The sequence below is a fragment of the Thamnophis sirtalis genome, unplaced genomic scaffold, assembly GCF_051295495.1.
Source record: "Thamnophis sirtalis isolate CommonGarterSnake01/CBP01778 unplaced genomic scaffold, rThaSir2_p1.2 scaffold_5, whole genome shotgun sequence".
NCBI classification, from domain to species: domain Eukaryota; kingdom Metazoa; phylum Chordata; class Lepidosauria; order Squamata; family Natricidae; genus Thamnophis; species Thamnophis sirtalis.
The window spans coordinates 52,016,724-52,037,850 of NW_028261385.1; the positions used below are offsets into that span (position 1 = coordinate 52,016,724).

The following is a 21,127-nucleotide window of genomic DNA, read 5'->3' on the forward strand; positions in this document are numbered from 1 at the left end:
GTTTTAGTGTTCCACTGATAACACTCCGATCACACTATTTGCCTGCAATTATTTTGTGTCAGGGAAATGGCATATTAATAGGGAATTTTTCACACTTCCATTCCCTATCCAGGGTTTTCTATACTGTAAATTTAAAACAGATTTAAGTCTTACTATGGACAAACAGGAAATTAAATTGAGTATTTTAGTTAAACTGAAAAATATGTAATATGATATGGCTGAGATGAAATAAAACATGGTCAGCTGTTTATTTTGAGAGAGCTGAAGGCATCTGTTTATTTTGGGAGAGCTCAAAGCAGCTGGTATTTATTAGATTTAGATTTGAATATGCGAATATGGCTCATTGCAGATTACTAGATAATTGTAGTTCATCCCAGTTTCATTAGTTCTTTTCAGCGTATAGCATTCCTCCAAGGGTATAAAAGTAAGACAGTGCCCTTGTAATTTTTCTGTGCAAGTCTCAGTGCTTTCAGATATGGCTAAAAATGTCAACTAGAAAACAAAATATGTTTGCAAATCTCTTTGTAATCTAGTGATTCCCATGCCAATCAGTTGTCTTTGCTTTAGCAAATATAAAAAAATATGGTTTTTGAATGCAGGATTCTGCATACAATTCTAGGAAAATTATTTACTCTCTTTCACATTGCCTGAGGGATTTTTTTTGCATATCTTTACGATTACTTTATGTGGGCCCTACTAATTATAAAGAAATCTGAATGAATAAATAATACTAAGGGTAAAGGTCCTGTTATCATTTCCTGTACTTTGTAACAATGCAAACAAATCCAATACAGGATATGCCTACATGGAAAAAAATATTTTTAGATTTAGTTAACTTGTAAGAGCAACCACTATAAGCAAGCTTTTCCCACAACTGTGATTAGTCTCATGTAACTGCTTAGTAATTCTCATTTTTTTCCCTCCATGGTGAAGTGCTCAGTAACTTTTGAGGCTTTCTAATATGATCCACAACCCTAGTTAGTCTTTAGGTCTGAATGTTGACTTGACCATTTCAAAAACCTGTATTTGTCCTTATTCTCTGATAGATGTATTTGTATGGGTTGAGATCTTTGTCTTGCTATATGATCCATTTTTGCTTTGGCTTCAAGTCAAGTGATATTTCCCTGTACAATTCTCTGATACAAAGCAGAATTCATGCTTCTTTCAATGATTTCAGGTCATTCAAGTCCTGAGGCAGCAAAGCAACCTCAGGGTATGTCATGCCACTTCCATGTTTGACAGCTGGTATGGGAACAATGTCTGTTTTTCATTAAGCATTATGACAGTCATGTGGCTGGAAAAAATCTTTGGTTTGTCCTAGAATGTTCCTTCAAAAATCTGGAGTGTCATCCTGGCAAACTTAAGATGAACATCAGTGTTCTTTGGGAGAATAGATCTGTTTAGCTTCTATTCAATGCATTTCATTTTTACTCTCTCTCATGTACACAGACTTTAGCCAAAGTAAGGGAGTGCTACAGATCCCTGGAAGTTCTTCTGGAATCTTGTATTATTTCCTGGATGATTTTGTACCAAATTCTGGTCTTTTTATTATAATTCTTTTTACAGCACAGCTCCTCTTCAGAAGATTCACATTGCCCAAATCTCCTTATTTTCTTTGGAGCAGTGCATGAAACACCTCAAGACATCTGTAGGGTGAGAATTTATTTGTTATGACAGAAGCTAAAGTTTGTGAGAATTATGTAAAACAGGTCTCACTCAAATCAGCTGTACTGAATAATGTGTTGCCACAACTTGTTTTGGCCTTGTCTTCCATTTAAATGAATTGTTTGAACTGAGATGAAGAATAACTTTTTCATGTGGGATGAGAATGTGTTGTATGACCAGTGTTATTTGTCCACTCAGGCTTCCTGGATAGATCGGTAAGATCCATAGATTTCTGATAATGTTCAGTGTCAAGAAATGCAAACATTCAAAAAAAATCCCAAAGGATGAATATTATTTCATAGTATTACAAAAAATATGAAAAAATGTTGTAGAAGCTATTAATTTTATTTTAAGAAGTACCAGGCTGAATAGGCAGGTGATAATTTCTTTTTTTTCCATGTCCCAGGTATGAAAAAAGATAGAAAAGAAGGTTGAGGTAGAATGTATTGGGATGGTACTAGCCGATTCATTGCAATTCTACAAACTGCTTGTTAACTTTTCACTATGCAGCTCAGCAGTACTGGACTGAGGCCAGCAATTCCCCACCAGCCAAATACAGAGTGCAGGAACTGCCTGCCTCTTTGACCCAACCAGTCCCATCTTTCTTCTCACTCTCTTTGCCACATTGGCATGAAACCAGAGCAGTGGTAAGATTGCCACCTGAAGTTTCAAGTCCTGAAGCAGTGTTGATTCTGAAAGAACTTTTACTGCTATTGCCTCCTGCCTAGGGAACATCTTGCCTCCAGAGGGGAGGTTGGCTCTCATACTTCTGGCTTTCTAGAAGTGCATTAAGATCTGGCTTTGCCAACTAATACAGGGATTCAATAGTGGCAAGCATTCTTAGGGGTGCTAGGTGGGTTGTGGGTGCTTTCTCTGACTGTTTAACTTTGCGTATATCTATACCCTATATCTATATATACTCCTCCCTCCCTCCTCTCTTCTTCTCTCTAATGATTTTTATAGTCTTTGTATTTATAAAATACCAAGATTCACACATATAGTGAGATGGTGGCATATAAATTTGATCAACAAATAAATTGAAAATATGCACAAGAATAAGAGCCAAACAGGCACTCCTGAGAAAGCTTTCCAAAGCAAAACAACGTAGTGGATTAAGCAATGTTATGAACGAAAACACATGCTTAGAACTGCCACTTTTAGGAACAAATAATACATTTGAAAAATACGTTGTTTACAAAGTGTGCTCCAGGAACACACCCAACTTTTAAAAGAATGCTTAACATCGAGCCTTTTATTTAAAGGAAGTATCACCCACATAGTTACCGTACTACTCTTGGAAGTCCAGAAGAAGCAACTAATCGTGAAGGTTGCACAGAAAAATATCTTCCATTCTTTTTCCTTGCAATGGGTTGGATAATAGCTGATAAAACCCTTTCCTGCCAAACAGGAATGCTCCTGTAGTGCTTAATAACTTCCAGGATGCATAACAAGGATGGGATGATAGTGAGGTATTTTATAACTTAGTCTCTCTAAGGGCTAATGTGATAAATTAGGATCCTGTCTTATTTTTGGGGAAACACTGTAGTTATCTAATGTGGATTAAATATATCTGATAGTTATTTAATCAATCTGGACACTTGATATTTTTAGAAAAATAGCAATATATTCCCAAGAAAAAAATTGAAGGATAGCCCTTGCTGGTGGAATTAACAGTCTCCGTTTCAAATTATCTGATTTATCCTAAATAATGAGTGATTTATGCTGTCTAAGAGTGACAGACCATATGCATAAAACATGGTATGGAAGATATGTTGGGTATTTGCATATAGATTGTAAACAGGGTTGAGAGATTAATCTACTTTTCAGGCATCATTAGGATAAAAGACAAGCGTTCTTATTGGATATGCAAGTAAATATGTGGAAAATCCATATTAAATATTAAAGGACTATCATTTGATTATTTTCTTTATTGTTCTCCAAAACATTTCCATGATTTGCATCAATTGAATTTACAATAATTTAAGCTGAGAACAATTCACATTGAAATGATAATTAAAAATGTAAGACACTATTTTGTAATGAAATAGCCTGTGTGCTATTAACACTAACAAGTAGTGGTTCTCTGGAGCTCAACTCTTTTTTGCAACTTGTATCTGTCCGCCCCGTGCCAACTCAATGAAGCGGTGGACGTGATGAACCGGGGACTGGAAGCCGTTAAAGACTGGATGAGAGCGAACAAGCTGATACTCAACCCAGACAAGACCGAGTGGCTGTTGTGTTTCCCTCCCAAAAATTTGACCACCATACCATCACTCAGGCTGGGGGGACAAAATTTAAACCCCTCAGAAAGGGCCCGCAACTTGGGAGTCCTCCTGGATTCACAGCTAACTTTTGACCACCATCTCTCAGCTGTGACCAGGGGGGCATTTGCCCAGGTTCGCCTGGTGCGCCAGTTGCGGCCCTACCTGAATCGGGAGGCCCTCACAACAGTCACTCGAGCCCTTGTGATCTCTAGGCTGGAATACTGTAATGTGCTCTACATGGGGCTGCCCTTGAAGAGCATCCGAAGACTTCAGCTAGTCCAGAATGCGGCCGCGCGAGTGATCGTGGGCGCACCACGGTTCGCCCACATAACACCGATCCTCCGTGAGCTGCACTGGCTACCTGTTGGTCTCCGGGTGCACTTCAAGGTCTTACTCACCACCTATAAAGCGCTCCATGGTAGTGGATCTGGCTATTTGAGAGACCGCCTTCTGCCAATTACCTCCCTGCGTCCCATCAGATCGCATAGAGTTGGCCTCCTCCGTATTCCATCCGCCAGTCAGTGCCGACTGGCGACTACTCGGAGGAGAGCCTTCTCTGTTGCGGCTCCGACACTATGGAACAATCTCCCCGTGGAGATTCGTACCCTCACCACCATCCAGGCCTTCCGTACAGCCCTCAAGAACTGGCTAACCCGTCAGGCCTGGGGATAATCTTATTTTGCCCCTCCCGAATGCTGAGTGAATGTTGAGTTTTATTGTTTAATTTACTTTGTGCACATTTCTTTTTTTGTATTGTCCTACACTCCCCTTCCTTTTTTGATTGTAAGCCGCCCTGAGTCCCCTCAGGGAAAAGGGCGGCCTATAAATAAACTACAAACAAACAAACAAACAAGCAACTGTTGGGATATGAATCTGTCTATCTGTCTGTCTATCTATCATCTGTCCGTCCATCCATCCATCCATCCATCCATCCATCTCTATCTATCTCCATCCACCTATCCCTGAGTCATGGCTTTTGAAGTATGGAAGCAGTAGCAATATGTAGGGCTTAAGCATTTATCCTGAGATACTAAGTCTGGTACACAACAGACAACCACAGAATCAACCTGCGGTTCAAATACAAGCAGATGCAAAGGGGATGGCTCTTAGCTAAAATTACAACTCTGTTTCTCTGGAAATCAGAGAAAAGCATATGCTTTGCACACAAAAGTCCCTAGGCTCATTGTCCAGATCCATTCTCTTTAGCTAAGGTATTGAACTCTGGCCAACTGCTATTAGAACTGTAGACCAATCTTCCTAACCTAATACCCTCAGGAGACATTGACATTGCCAGCCTGCCTTCTAATTTGGGATGTTAGATCAAGGCATGTTAATTCAAGGCATGTAGACATAAACATATTGAAGGTAGTTAATATTGAACCATACAGGTTAAAGATAAACGTATACCTCTCTTTTAAAGAACCTTTAAAAATGAGATAAGGTGGTCTGGAAGCTTGGAAGGTACTAAGGTAACTACTCCACAATCTCCACAGATATGAGGCTACTCAAAGGCAACACGTTGTCTAACTATTATGAACTCAGATTAGTACATCTGAGAAGAATTAAAGATTAAAGGCATGGAAGAGGATGGAGCTGTTTCATGCTTCTCTGAAAGAAAGCCAGAAAACTATGGAGTTGTATCTACCAGATAACGCCAGAAATTAAATTTCTGTTGCTTTGTTAGCAGATTGCTCAAATGCCTTTCTTGCATCTAGTGTCAGTCAATAACTGGGCTGTTGACTTGCTGAGAGAGTTGTTTGTATTTGGCAAATACTTTGAACGGAAGCCATCTTTTGAACAAAGGCCTATTGGTTGGTATAAATGAGTTGGAGTAGGAAAAACAACATTTGCCAAGGCTTTTGTTATCACTGCATTTTTGGTTTAGCTAATGACATTGATACTCTAAGCTATTTTATCTTGGGTATTTATTCCTTTTCTCTCTCTCTCTCTTTTGAAAGCACTCTCCTGTATTCAAAGAAAAAAAATAAACAAATGATATAATCCTGGAAACTATTCCAGAGGTTGAGCTTTAAATAGCTTAGAGAAAAACCTAAGCCAGAAATTTACTAGTGCATTAGTGTCTGGATCACTTTTTCTGATGAACACCATTATCTTTTTTTACAGAACAAGACTGCATATGTGCTGAATATGTAAATGGAAGATGAGATTAAAGGTTCAACTCCTATTCCCCAATTTCCCAGATCTTACATTGTAAGACATTCTATCATCAATATGCATAATTAGATGAGAGATGGATCCCAAAGATTCTGATCTATAGGCATTTCAACCTTTGAAATGAACTCAAAAACATCCATAAGATTGGGCAACATATGCAAACTATTCTTGATCCAGATGTTGAAATGAAAGTGTATTGATTGAAAGGAGAGTATGCTACCTACCAGGTCTATGCATGTGGATTCTGCATATTTAGAAGCTTTACAATCTCGGACTATATATAATGTACTCATTGATAGATGGAATTTTAGGTAGTATCTACTTACTGTCAAGATCTAGTTAAAATATGTCCCTGCCCTATATGTACTGTAAGAGTTCAATGGCATGCATGCACCTTCTTGTCATGGAAAGAGGTTAGGCAAGCTTTCCTGAGACAAGCCCAAGGCTTTTCCCCAGTTATTGAAGGGAAGGAATGATTTCATTCTCCCACCCCCTATCTTGAACATAGATGAAAGCTGGAGATTCCATTGACCTTTTGTGTTTCCTATATACAAGCAACAAAGCAACACTAAGCATAATTTATCCTGTTGTGAGAACAACAGAGATATAATCAAGAATGTCTATCCCTATTGGCACATTAGAAATGTTACAGGTTATAGGTAGACACAAATGATTATCTCAATTGTTAGCTGGATACAGTTACAGAAACACAATGGGAACACCAGGACAGGAGTATTAAACAGTTAATGAGAACATACTTTCTGCTGCCCCTCACTTGCTCTGAACATTATAAAGATTTCACCTGAGTGCAGGGGCATGCCTTAGAAAAGGCAAATGTTTAATTGATAACTATTTTGGTTGTACTTTGGTCAAGAAGAAACTTAAAGAAAATAGAATGAGTGTTATCGTTTTAAAATCCATTTTGGTAGAGGCAATTTACTCTATTTTTGGAGGTAAAATCATCAGCTTTTTAAAATGAATCTATTTTTGGAATGAAAAAATATCCCAAAGGTTTGTTTTGTAAAACACTGACATTCGATGCATAGTTTAAAAAAAAATCCTTATCAATACTTGAACTTCATTTTTCTATTGTTTTATGATATCTTGAAAATCTTCAGAATGGATCACAAACATCAGGTGAATATTAACAAGCTATAATTATAAGTACTTAAATTGCTCAGTTGTTTGCAACAAAAATATTATCATATATCTGTACAAAAATCAGAAATGTCTGATTTGGAATATCAGAACTATCTGATTTGGAGTATAGCAATTCAGGCGGTATGCTGGTATTATAGCATCCCAGATCTTGAGATTCCCTTCCTAATATTTGTGGCAATATGATTTTTATTCCTCCCCCCCTCCCCAAGTTTTATAACTCAATTCAAGTTAGAATGGAAGACACGTTTGAGGGGCATCCATCCCACTATTATTCTAAAACCCTTCTTTGAAAAATGTGAAGAAATAAGGCATAGCATTTCAACTCTACCTCTTTGGTAATATTATTGTATCATTGTATGGTCTCAATCACTGATTGGAAGTTCCATAAAACAAACTACAACTCATGACTCTTCAAAACGTCCCCTTCATAGAGCGTATGATCATTTGTATCATCTCATGTCTGTTTGGTTAGTGTGATTAATGGTAGATACAACGTATACTACACTCATAACTATAATTTACTAATTGGAATGAAGTAAAAATATATATTATACTGTTGGCGTAAGACATGATGAGAAGCAAAATTAATAACCTTTCTTTATAAAGCTACTATATCATATTACCGAAAAGGAGTATAATCTTGAATTTAAAACAATCTCTCAAAAGGAAAGAACAGATAGAAAATTATTATAAATTAACAAAAATCCTTTGTAATGTCTAATTTCTCCAACTTGGTCGATTTGAGGTTTCTCCTCCAAAGGAAACAATTCTAGAAATTTTGTCCTCCCCAGCAAATTTGGTATACATGAATGCAAATATGCACATATTTTCCTTAACACTCTAGAAAAGTACATGGCCAGGAGCATAAAGATACATATGAAACTGATTACAATTAATTATCTGTAACTAAAGGTGTTTCATTTATAAAACTAATTGAACTCATATGCATATACCAACCATTTCTTCATCCACAAATTACTATGAAAGACAGAAATATTCCACTTCACACATTCCCTTCCTTCCAGCAAAAACAACAAAAAAATAAAAGAGTACAATGATGGAGGAATAATAAAGGATAACAGAATAGAGAAAAAAGGGCATCTGATATAATTGCTGCAGGTCTACCAACCTCCTTACCAGAACTACTTAATACTGCAGGTGGGTTGATAACGGAGTCCCCAAACTTATGGCATTGAGAGACTTCAAACTGCATTCTTTAGATGCAGATTTAGAAGCCGCTTGGGGGTGCATGGCTAAGATGGCAACCATGGACCAGATCTATATAACAGGGCCTGACACATAGTGGGAGATGCACATCAGATGTGTTCTTTATCTCAAAGTAGTGGTGATGTGATCTGAATTTAGGCGATTTTAGCTTCAATGCCTTGTTATAGTCAGATTACTGTTGACTTGGAGTTCTCCCTGGCTGCAAGGAGAGAAGGCTTACACACAGTAAATTAATGTCAAGACTCAAATGGATCTCGTCAGTTCCAGAAGGTTGTCCTTGAGGTTCTGTTACACACTTTATTGACATCTTAATTTCTGCTTGGAAATGGGAGTATGATAGTCTTTGACTAAATTATCTGTATCGGGACTATTTTATACCATGGATTTGGGAGTACCATTTGACTTTCAGAGGGCCCTGGAGATGAAGTGATATGTCCTTGAACACAGAGGAAAACAAAGTGTGAATGTGACTAAGTATTAGTAAGAGACTTTTGTAAGAATTACCTTATAGTTATTAGCGCTCTCTTATTTACAATTATTGGAAAGAGTTAAAGTAGACAAAAGAGTTTATGACTTTGATCATTATCAGGCTGAATTTGAAATAGAATTGAAACAGAATTGTGTCCAAATGATAAACTGATATAAATTCTATTGACATCTGAAACAAAAGAATACTGATAAGATGCATAAATATAATGCATATTTATAGAACAATGGATGAAAAGACTGAAGTACTAAGTTATAATCATAAAGAGAATTTTAATAAAATGATATGTTGGTATATGCCACAAGCGATTGTCTAGAATTATAAAGGCACTTCAAATTTATATTGGAAATGTGAATAAGAAGGGACATTTTATCATGCTCTGTGGATTTGCATAAAAAAGCTAGAAAATTCTGGATTCAAATACTTAGTCTGTTTAGAGTATAGTATCTACATTTACTCCTGTCTGGAAAACTTTTATTGACTTTTTGTGTAAAACACAAAAATGAACATGATTTAATGGTTTGAAGGATAGATTATAGAAAGAAGAGGGATTACGCTGTAACCATATAATAAGAGGTAAATTTTATAACTCTGTAATGCTGTGGAGTTAACCGGAACCTGGCCCTCCTTCATTGCCCCCAAAGGGTTTCAATCTGCTAATCCTGATAAAATGGGCAGTGTCCTCAGGATTGGCCACTTGTATTTTAGATCCATAGAGGGACATGTCTCTCCTTGCTGTTAAGGCCTCTCAGGAGACAACATGTGGATGGCTGCATGTGGTGGCACTTCTTTAAGGGAGGTGATAATTCTGCCACGTCTGAATGAGGCCATGGTCCCTCCCTCCAAGAAGCCATTGTTGGCTCTCACAGATTCCATCCATTCTCCAATCTTTCAATTTTTAAATTTTTTTAACAGCATCTTCTGTTATTTTCACGTATGTAATACATGCCTTACTAACCCTTACTCCAGAGGTGGATTTCACATAATTTTACCACTGGTTCTCTGCACCCTGAAAATGTGAATGGCCTTCCACTCATGCAGTTTACTCACGTGCATGGCTTAGAAAACGTGGCTAAATAGGACGGCAAAGCATTGGGCGAGCCCACCTGAAGGTCGCCGCTATCAGTTTGCCTGACCCTGTCCGAACCACCTGAATACCATCACTGCCTTGCTCCCATTTATTCATAGTCTGGGAAAACCATCTCTTTTTAAAATAAATATGGATATTCAACAAATAGGATTTGGGGTTTATTTTCTCTTTATGAATATTTTTTTTAAAAAAGAAATATCTTTTATATCTTGAATATAATAAATTTTGGGAATTTTAAGACCTTTGAACCAATTACCAATTATTGCATCCCCTTTAGAATATGCATTAAATATGATTTTAATTAATCACACTAATCATAACATTAGAAACCCATATTAATCATTGGGAAACACAAATTGCAAAAATGTGAATATAAAAATAAAAACATATTTAAATATCTTCATAAATATTAATTGGATATGGAAATAAGCAATTTAAATCCTTTTTCCAAATAAATCTGGGAGCTATGGTTCAAAAGAAAAAATTGGATAGTCCAGATAGCCTAAGAAATAGATGTATTATTATCTGTGGGAATATAGGCAGCATGTAAATCAGTTAACATTAAGTATATTTAGAACTCTTTCATTTATGGACTTTCAGCTCCCTTTGCTAAGTGGAACTAAATTATTTGCTTTTAATTCTATTAATTGGAAGTCACATGCAATGCTTTGGAGAGTAGAAAGTTGCTCTGGCAGGACAGGTCTGCCTTTTATTTCTATATTTTTTATGAGATATATATTGCCTAGTTGAAGCTTTTACTAACTGTGTAGAGGGGGCTGCGAGGAGTGAGCAGAGGCAAGTATAAAAACTGTTATTATTTGTGCAGCAGAAATAATTGTTGTTTTGGAGGAAGGGTATAAAAGCTAGTTAAACTACTTTTTCTTCCTCAACTCAACTTTACCATTACTTTTATAAAGAATTTTAATAACTTATGGTTTAGTTCAAAATAATTTTTCCAGTGGAGCTGGAGGCATAAATATTTGGAAACAACACCATGTCTTTCAATTCCTTAATAACTTTAAGCATCTAAAGGGTGTAGCTGATGCATTCTCGTCAGGGGTGGGTTCCAGAAGCCACTACTGCTGGTTTGCTCGTGGATGCAAAAAACTAAGATGGAGGTGCCTATTGCTTGGGGGTGTGGCAAGCCTGGGTTACTGGTGGTTCCAGCAATCCAGGCCGTCAAACCACTACTGGTTTGGCTGAACCAGTCCGAACCAGTAGAAACTCACCACTGATTCTCTTGTGCAAAACCTTGACTCTGGATATCTAAAGGGTAGATATGGTTTTTTTGAGGGCTTCTTTAGATCATCTGAATGTTGATGAGGGTAGACTTGCTTTAGTACAAGGATTTGTTTTGTTTTGTTGAAATGAGATTGCCTTAGAGTTTTTTTAAATGGATTTTACATGTTTTTTATGCGCTGTAGGTCTGTATGACATACACACACAGATACACATACACACACACAATCAATAGGGAATAATAAAAGAAGCAATTCTGTATAGGGACTCACAATCCTAAGTTAGGGAAGTTTATAGCTCATTTTATCTCAAATAATAGATAAATCTATACAGCAGGGCTCAGGACAGAGTTTATATCTCTGCCTATATTCCTACGAAGCTGAACTACTTTAGCTTTGGAACAATATTATTCTATACTATTCAGCTGTCAAAATGATCTGCAATTGCCAACAGCGAGTATTTGAGTTTCGCTAGACTACTGTGCTATGCCTTCTGAAAATGAGTGGAAGATTAAAAAAGGCTAGGTGAAACTAATCTATATTCTGTATTTTTGCTTACTATGGTTCTGCATCCAGATGTCAATTTAAGTCTAATAACTAAGTAAAAATAAATACATTGTGAATATAATATAATTTAGCCTTTAAGATGTATAGCAGGCATCCATTCTTTATCATGATGACACTAAATGATAAAAAATGCATTATGATATCATGATGGTCTTTCATGGAAATATAATTATAAGAGTCACATACATACATATTTACATATAATGTATGCATGCATATGTATCTTATGTTTATCTACTCCTATATAAGTTAACATGTACATTCGTTTGTCCAATATGGACTGCTGTTGATGGAATGATCTGTAATTGTGTATCCTGTGGTAGTGTTATCTTGTAGTCTTTGTATAGCTTTTCATTTTCACAATCAATTGGTATGGGTGTATTTCTGTTCTCACAGTAAAACCATACTATATATACAATTGTAGAATACTGCTGTTAGAAAAGATTTATGTCAGTTTTCCATATTGCCAAATATAGCTGTTTTTCTATTGTCTCATATAAATGTTTTGTTTCAAATCTATTTTTCCACTTTGGCTTAAACCTCCTATTTAAAAATAAACCTTTTATGACACACTTGAAAGATGTTTACAAGAATTGGACAGTTATTAATCAAAGGATCTACCGAGGAAAAAGGATACTATAGGGTGTTAGTTAATCTAAACAAACTTCTGCTTCACTATAAACAGTAAAGACATTTTTGTCTTGATCTGAAAGAGGATGTAGTATAATGTAAGGCAGTTCATGCAATTCAATAAAAAGCAAATACGTATAAGTTATTACTTGGAGTCTAATTACAGATCCCTGCCAGATGTTGAAGAAACGGTGGAAACAGAGTCAGACAGACTAATTCTGCTCTGTTAGGCTACTTGGAAACCCCAGCACCTCAAGCGTGAGAAACTCACTGCTGTAAAATCCACACAACAAAGAAGAAAATTTGCCATCTTCTTTAATGTCACATACTCAAGAGTTTGCTTTTGATGTTGGTTATCCAATTGGTTTACTAAAAACAAGAATGACGCCAGCCACACGCATTTTAAAAATTAGTCCTGGTTCCTTGGCCTTCAAAGATGGAATTGATTATAAAATTGCCATTTGGCCTGACAGATTTTATTTGGTCATTTTATCAATGTTACATATCCTAAATGAGCTGCAAAGTATTCAGCTGACCTTGGAAATGTTATTTCCAACACCTTTTTAACTGAAATCTATCAGTAACTTTAAAATCATAAAAATAATGATATTAATACATTACTTGGTTAGCAGTCATTAACAAGCATATTATGCAGACATTCTCAATATTCTTAAATACAGTAAAGAAAGTGAAATTTACTAGCGCAAAAACCCAAGCACAAGAAACCCAAGAAAAGGAATGAGAAATACCTTTTTCCTCTTTTCAGATATACAGCTGCTTGGAAGATTTGGCTATCATCTTTTTCTGCTCCTTCGTTAAAAACACTTTAACTTTATTAGTTCAGCTTCCTTGGCACTATAACAATTTCCATGCAGCTTTAAGTAGAGTACCACGAAATATGGTACTCTGTGTGCAAATATAATTTTGAACACCTCATAATTTTTTAAAAAGTTGTCCTGTTCTCCTGATACACACAAAACACACACATTGAAGAGATTGCATTTTCTCTTGTAAGTTACAGGAGTTTGATTTTAAGCTGCTTTTTATATCTACTTTGTCATTATTATGACAGTCAGATTTAGTGATTAAGGCACTAGGCTATAAAGCAGGGGACTAGAACTTTAGCCTTGAAAGCCTGGGTGACCTTGACCTGTCATTCTCTCTCAGCCCAACTCACCTCACAGGTTTGTTGTTGAGGGAAAAATAAGAGGAGGAAAGTGTGTTGGATATGTTTGCCACTTTGAGTTATTTGTAAAAATAATAAAGGCAGGATATAAACAAATATATACATAAATTTATAATATTGAAAAAATGGGGAAAAGGTTAGCTTTTTGAATGTGACACAAACTTCATAATATTTATTACTGTTATGTTTATACTCCATTTCTCAGTCGTTAAATATCCAAGGGACTTCAAAATGAACTGTAAATAATTTAGACTTAGCTATGAATTTACCTCAAATTGGGTAAATTCGTAAAAAATTATTTTTAATTTGTAAAATAATGGGTTTATTTTAATGGATTGCTTATTTTAGGTCAAATGAAATTGGAGCCCCAAAATAATTACATTCATGAGTCTAAATCTCTTATTTGAAGAGTAAATTGTAAAAGAGAGCTAACAGAATCAAATGTGAGAAATACCGTGATTAGACTATTTAACCTCATGCTTGGAAATAAATTGTCAGGATTACTTTCATCAAAGATAACTTTTCTTTAATCAATTTCAGAATTGATTTTTCAAAAGCCTGTGGAAAAGCCCGAATTGTTCCATTGTTTGCATGATGGGATCAGTACAACTTTAGAAAAATAATAATAACAAAGTTGGACCTGTATCTATGCTTGAGTTTCTGGCTTAAAAAGAACAGCTTGAGAAATCTACACAGCGAACAACAAGCAGAGAACACAATATATATCAGGAATTTCTAATGAAGAAAAAGGGGTAACAGACAAGGGACAGTAGGCAACAAAACAGTAATGAGTTGTTATTGCTAGAGAATATTATTCTACTTTCTTCCTTTACATTCTTCCAGTTAGTAGGATATTTAAGAACAGCAGTTAAATACTACTTCATACTAAATAGAGTTGAGCCTTGGAAATTCCACAGGAAGGATTTTCTGTTATGGAAGCAGGCAGGGGGAAAGACTATGTACAATGGTAGCAGGAGGGAAAGTTAATAGATTGCTATGTGAGAAATACAAGCTTTAATAAAAATGAGGACAGACAGAAATAAAAGAACACTGCAAATAATGCAAAAAGCAAAAGAAAACCGAATCAAAACAATGAACAAAAAGCATATTCCGGAGAATTATGTGATAGCAGAAGTTGTAAATTTTTGCCAATTCAAATGAGCAGCATTGTTGCGTAATGGGAGAGGTTTTTCAATGGTCAAAATTCAAACCAGAAAGAAGAAAGGCAACACAGAGTTTATATGCTACATATCATACTCTTTGTTTTTCATCTTGCCAAGAATTGTGAGGCCTTCTCCCAACAGCACTTCTGGAGTATATTTAGCGACTAAAGCTGCAGTGTGCACAAATGTCACATTCCCATGAGTAAAACCCATTTAATTAGCCCCTCCTTCCCAAGATATTCCCATGAGATATTTGCGTAGAATTGAAAAGCTGAACAAATGGATGTGACATCATCAAGGCATCAGTGGCATTGGAAACAAAGCAGCAAGTGACTGAAGAATTAGTACAATTAAAGGCAAGTCATTTTTGAAGGGTGTGAAACAAAGTAAAGAAAAGCACCTTTCACCAGAATAACAAAACAAAACAAAACAAATCACCAAAAGCATTTTGCAAAATAAAAATTCAAGGCATGAAGAAAAGTATTTGCAAGAAAATAAATCCACAACCAAACTGAACACACAGAAGATTAAGCATAACACTCTCTTTAGAAAGTGTTTAATGTCTCTTTCCTTTGCCCTTGAACAAGGAATAAGCTGCAAGTAGGTTTGGGTGTGCAACATATTATATTGTTGGTTTGTTTTGCTGCAAGTGGAGCTGAGGTGGGCAAAGGAAGGAAGAACAGCACAAAGATATGTGATAATGGTAAACAACCATGCAGACACCTCTGCCACCATTGTTTGCTTGCTTTAACGTGTACAGACTGCTTCCAGCTTTGTTAATATTCCTAATTAGACCCCAAAGATTCCATAGTATTTAAATAAGCTAGTTAAGTTCTGACAAATTCCCTCTGGTAATTTCATTCAGAGAATTTCAAGTCAAAATAATTATGATCCAATAAGCTTTCCACTTATGATAAATTCACCAAAGATTTGAAATTTGGAGTGAAAAGTAGACATCCTGTCCATTAAGACAACTGCTGTAATATATTTTTTTAAAAACCACATAGAACAAGATGCCTTTATCAATTTTGTAATTCTCATCTTTAAATGTAGAGACTGATCAAAGTTGCCTGTTGAGAAGTGTCACTGAACTGGTGAGGCTGGACTGAATTATTTTCACGATCTGAGCATTTATGATCACAATCATTCCATTTGAAATTTAGCAGAATGTTTTTTTTAGTAAGAGTAAGGTTGGAGTTAGCAGTAATTGACGCATCCCAAAGCCCCTTTTCTCTATATATTTAATATGTGATCTTTCATGGCTTGGTCCTAGCCCAGTCTAACTTTTACTGAAAAATATTAATCACATATAAAGATATAGTGCTGCCTTAGGATTACCTGCCTGAAAAGGAGTATGCTAATATAGCTGATAATTCTCTTAATGGAGAATTTAAAGGGCTTAAAAACAATTCGATTTCTGAAGCTGAAATTTAAAAAGCCAACAGAGAAATGAACCCCCTTCACTAAATTATTTCTTTTTTTTAAACCACAGATAAAGAAAAGCCCAAACAAAGTGGCATTTTACTGTGGTCAGTCATCAGCAACTCTGTTTAATTCTTTCAAGCACAATCTGCTCAGAAAATTTCTTTAAAATGAATGGAGTCACTTCAAGGTGAATATCATTTCAGTTGAATTTGAATTGTAGAATCTCTTGTAGAGTGTACCTTTAATATCAAATGATTATTTTTTTTAATGTCACTTCATGGTTGAACGTGCTGCTTAAATTAATTAAAAATAAAAAGTAGTTTTATGTACTGTACTCCACTGGAAGTGCAAGTGGGGATTAATGTAAAGCCAAGCTTTATATTTATATTTTAGAATCATCATTGTTAACATTACTATTACCATCTGAGCTGAATTAAACCTTGCAATCTTGTATCAAAACCTACTCAAATGTATAGTCTTGCATTTGTTCTGTGTGGTTTTTCATTGAATGGCTAGAATAAAATTTATGTATTTATTTATTTTTAAAAATGCTTCGTTTTGGTGTGTTTGTATATGTGTGTGATACACAATAGCAGAATGAGGACTTTAACTTCATGGTACCATACAGTAGCTGGAAGCAGTTACACTAAAGTCAGTCCCCCGCCCTTGCCCCCACAGGAAGAATGATTTCCAAGGCCTTACCCTTTTTCTCTTGGTGATTATGAGACGAGACAGCCACATATGGATTGGTATTCTCAGATGAGCCAATGTGATCCTTCCAATTTAGTATGTGCCCTCCGGCATCATAACCCTGTTGGGCTGGAGAGTCTGAAGTGGGAAGTAGCGAACTGGAGTGTCCTGTTTGCACCATAAATACAGTTAAGGACAGTGAGAACAAGCAGTTAGTAGCAAGTAACATTTCTAAAGATGTTTGTATGTCCATATCAAGGAAGGAATCTGAGCTCTTGTAAATTAAAAGTTTGCTCACATTTGGAACACACAGGACAACATCGGACAGAAAGATAGGATAATCTGTGAGCTACATGAATTACCCGAAAATTTATTTATATACAAATAAAATGTGTATGTGTAACTCCTGACTATTTGTATAATAATCCTACAACTATGCAAAACATAATGGTAGCTGAAACCAGTAGAACATTATGAAATGTGAGCAGAGTTCATGGATATGAGCAGAATCAATTGAAACAAAATAACATGGACTCTTATAGATTTTAATATAATCAAAGACTGACTTAAGAGTCTAGGGAGAAACAATACTTTTCAAAGCTACAAGCCCACACCAATGGGTGGGGCCAGAAACCAGAATGAGAAGCAAACATGTTCTCTTCCCAACATTTCTTTGTCTTTCTGCCATCTCATACACCAAGCCATACCTGACTATAAGCTGGGTCATCATCTTTTGCAGAGGGATTTTCAACTTAAGAAAAGGGCTACAAAGAATTAGTCCTTATTGTTCCATTGTTCCTTATTGTTTATATCCTGTCTTTCCATGCTATCAGATGATTGCATACTTTTGGGGTTATTATACAAAGTAGAATTGAAAAAAAATACATATATATTTGATATAAATGATATGATTAAGAAAGTGACTGACTCCAAGCAATTCTGGATGGCTTACCATTTTAAAATCAGTAAAAATAAAATAAAGAATACAAGCCACCTACAAGGAAACTATATATAGCAGACGAAAAATCCCACAGTGGCTCACTAATCTTGGGAGAGTAGCCAAGCGAGAAGCCATATGCCATTCTATTCTATTCTATTCTGTTCTGTTCTGTTCTATTGCCGATTTAAGTAAAAACAAAAGAGGCCTTATATGGTTCTTTCTAAAAAGTGGGTACTACAGCTGCTGCAGCCCATCATAGAAAATGCTTTCAAATGAAAAGTGGAGGAGGATTAAGCCAGACAATCTCATGCAATACAAGTTGAGAATAAAGACCCAATCAATGTTGTTCAACTCTACTTAAAAATGACTTATCCACAGAAAACAAGTATCCACCACAAGGTTTTATGCATGGGGAACACCTATCTCCTTCTGCTACCTTTCCACCACCCACTGGAAGACAAATTCTGCAGCAGGTATCAAAATGGATACAAAACAAAAATTTCAAAATTAGCCTATTATGTTGAGAGGATTACATCAACTGGAATAAAAAAGTTACAATGGAAGGTAGACAATGAGATTTTATTTTGCAGATCAGATCAACATAGAACACAATACTGGATATAAAGACTATTTGAAATTTCTGGACTGCATAAAGATTCTTTCTCACATCCAATGCAAAACCTTTCATTTAGCTAATGTGCATTTTTGGTCTGGTTTCAAAAGATACCATTAACCTCAGTAATACAAAGTGATGTGGCTTTCTTTTGGATGATCAGGCCCTACCGCAGTTTTGGAAAATCCAGTGGACTAAATAATACAGAGTAGAGAGGAGCAAAGGAGGAAAGCTATAGGTAGCTAAAGGACAAAGGAGAAGGATGTGAGGCAAACCAGCAGGCTTTGTAAACTATCAGTCAGGTTTCCCGGAGTCTTTATCTTTTTCAAAACTCTTCAGGCTAAAGCTTATACTTACTGAAGCCCAAAATATATGAAGCACCAGATTGCTTCAGAGCACAACAGTACTTGTCATGGTGAGTACTGAACTATATTATTTTTTTATTGTAAGTTTAATTTCATCAGGCTCCGATAACACTGAAGACTCAGAACTGATTATCAGACTTTACAGAATATTAAACTCATATCTAATCATATAACATCAAATCATATAACTATCAGAATTATAATTCCTTAAATATAAAAACAGGGAGCTACAGAAAATAAACTTCCTATTATGTATCTACGAGTTATTTGGAAACATAATTCAAAGATGATTGCAAAGGGGAAATGAATCTTGGCTTCAGGTCTTAGTTACTATTTAAAAAAAAAGGAAAACATGACTTCTATGTAAATGGGATTACTGCAACTAATATCCTTAAAATTGAACTTCATAGAGATCCTTGGGGAGGGTTGCTGGGAGTTTGCAGAGTCCAGGAGAACGTCTAGCTAAGATTCTGTACAGTTCAGAGAACTCCCAAATCCCACTCTTGGCTGGCCCCACACACCCTGCCCCTCCCCTCCCCTGAATCCCCCATGCAGCCAGTTTTGGATGCAGGGCATGCACTGAGGCTTGGGGAGGGTGAAAAATGGGCCTACCGGAAGTTTGAGAAGACTGGAGGTCCGTTTTCTGCCTCTGGAGCCTGGGGAGGTTGTTTTCACCCTCTTCGGGGCTCGAGGAAAGCTTCCGGAACCCGAGGAGGGCAAAAACACCATGGTGTAGGAGACTGACTAGGCCACACCCACCATGGCCATGCCCACACAGCAACCAGACAGACAACCCTTTGCTAAAAATTTTGAAGCCCACCCCTGGGGAGTGGGGAAGTATAGGTTGCATGTGACCTAACATCTGTCAAGATTGCATACAAATACAGAAGGAATGTTTTGATATATTGATTAGGGAACAATTCTTATGCTGAATACCAGTTTCATGTTCATCTTTATCCATAGTTCCAATAACATGATTAGCCATAAAAAATGTGTTGTGAGTTTTCACCCAGCCTTTTCTGAACAGTCCTAACATTTGTTTACATATTATTTATCTTTAAAAGGGATGTGGTTCATAGCACAAGATAGCAATTGTTTCCAAAAGAATTATAAGTGTATGTGGCTCTTGACAAATAACACTTATATTTTATATCTGGATTTTATATACATTTTGCTCCACATTCAATACAGAAACATTAGCTGTTCAATAGGTGATTTTATGTTTAATCTGTTCATATCAGTAAAGCCTTTTTTCTTAATGTGATAATCTAGAAGAAATATTTACCCAAGGGATAAACCATATGCTTCAGCTATATGCAGAACTCAGTGATAATGAAAAGCTATAGCTATATAAAAAAATTAATGGGTGCCAGGTGGCAGCAGAACTAGAAAGAGTTTCATACAAATGTGGAAATTTAGGCTTTTCCCCTCTATTACTAACACATTAGGGTCTGTTTGGAAAGTACATGTGTAACACCTCAGAAATTTTGGCAAATGCTAGGGTTGAAGTACACTAAACAAGGATCTTTATTTCCAATCTGGGAAGCTGCCAGGAAGATTTGGTTATTAATAGGTTATCTGATTACAGTTTGATCCTGAATCACACAAGAAACAGACAGTGTGAAATAATATTGGAAATAGTGTGGAATGTTTTACTGGAATGCTTGGGCAGGATAAAGGATCAACACTTTAGATCAGTTGATTCTATTCTATTCTATTCTATTCTATTCTCCATAGATGCAATTGAAACATTGTAAACATTTTGATTAACTGGTATGGTGTCTATGGTTTAAAAGAATTCAAGCTATCTGCAGTTTTAGGATGCTTAAGACAAGGAAAGCTTGAAGGGTAACTAACAAATTAATTTCAGAAATAATTAAAAAAGTAAAATGAAAGTTAATAAAAGTTATATATCTCAGTTGCGAAATGAAGAATTGAAATATCCTGTTTTGTGTGCAGGTGTGAAGAAACATGAGATATACTTCTTATGATTTAAAAATGAAAGTAATTTATCAGAAAATATTTCGTATTTATTGGAGGCCCTCAAAGAATATTTGAAAAGCTATGGACATTAGATTTTGTAAATGTTCATTTTATATATAATAAATTTGAAAGTACTTTTACTCATATGATCAGGCCTTGTACAAGAACAATCTTATTTTGGTTTCAAATACTGCAAACATCAGTACAACTTTGGGAGTACAAATTATAGTCAAAGGTCTTTATGTGATGCTGAACAAT

At 35.9% G+C, this 21,127-nt stretch overlaps 1 protein-coding gene across 7 annotated transcripts in view; it reads right to left on the reverse strand.

Moving 5' to 3' along the window:
• SEMA6A (semaphorin 6A) overlaps positions 1–21,127 on the reverse strand; it is a 178,506-nt gene that overhangs the window by 12,209 nt on the left and 145,170 nt on the right. For 5 of the 7 annotated variants that reach the window (XM_087715829.1, XM_087715831.1, XM_087715826.1 and 2 more), the window contains one exon: positions 16,981–17,136. The exons of the other annotated variants lie outside the window; for them this stretch is intronic. In XM_087715829.1, the coding sequence (XP_087571955.1) occupies positions 16,981–17,136 (156 nt within the window). The remainder of the gene's footprint in view (positions 1–16,980; positions 17,137–21,127) is intronic. 7 annotated transcript variants of the gene reach the window in all.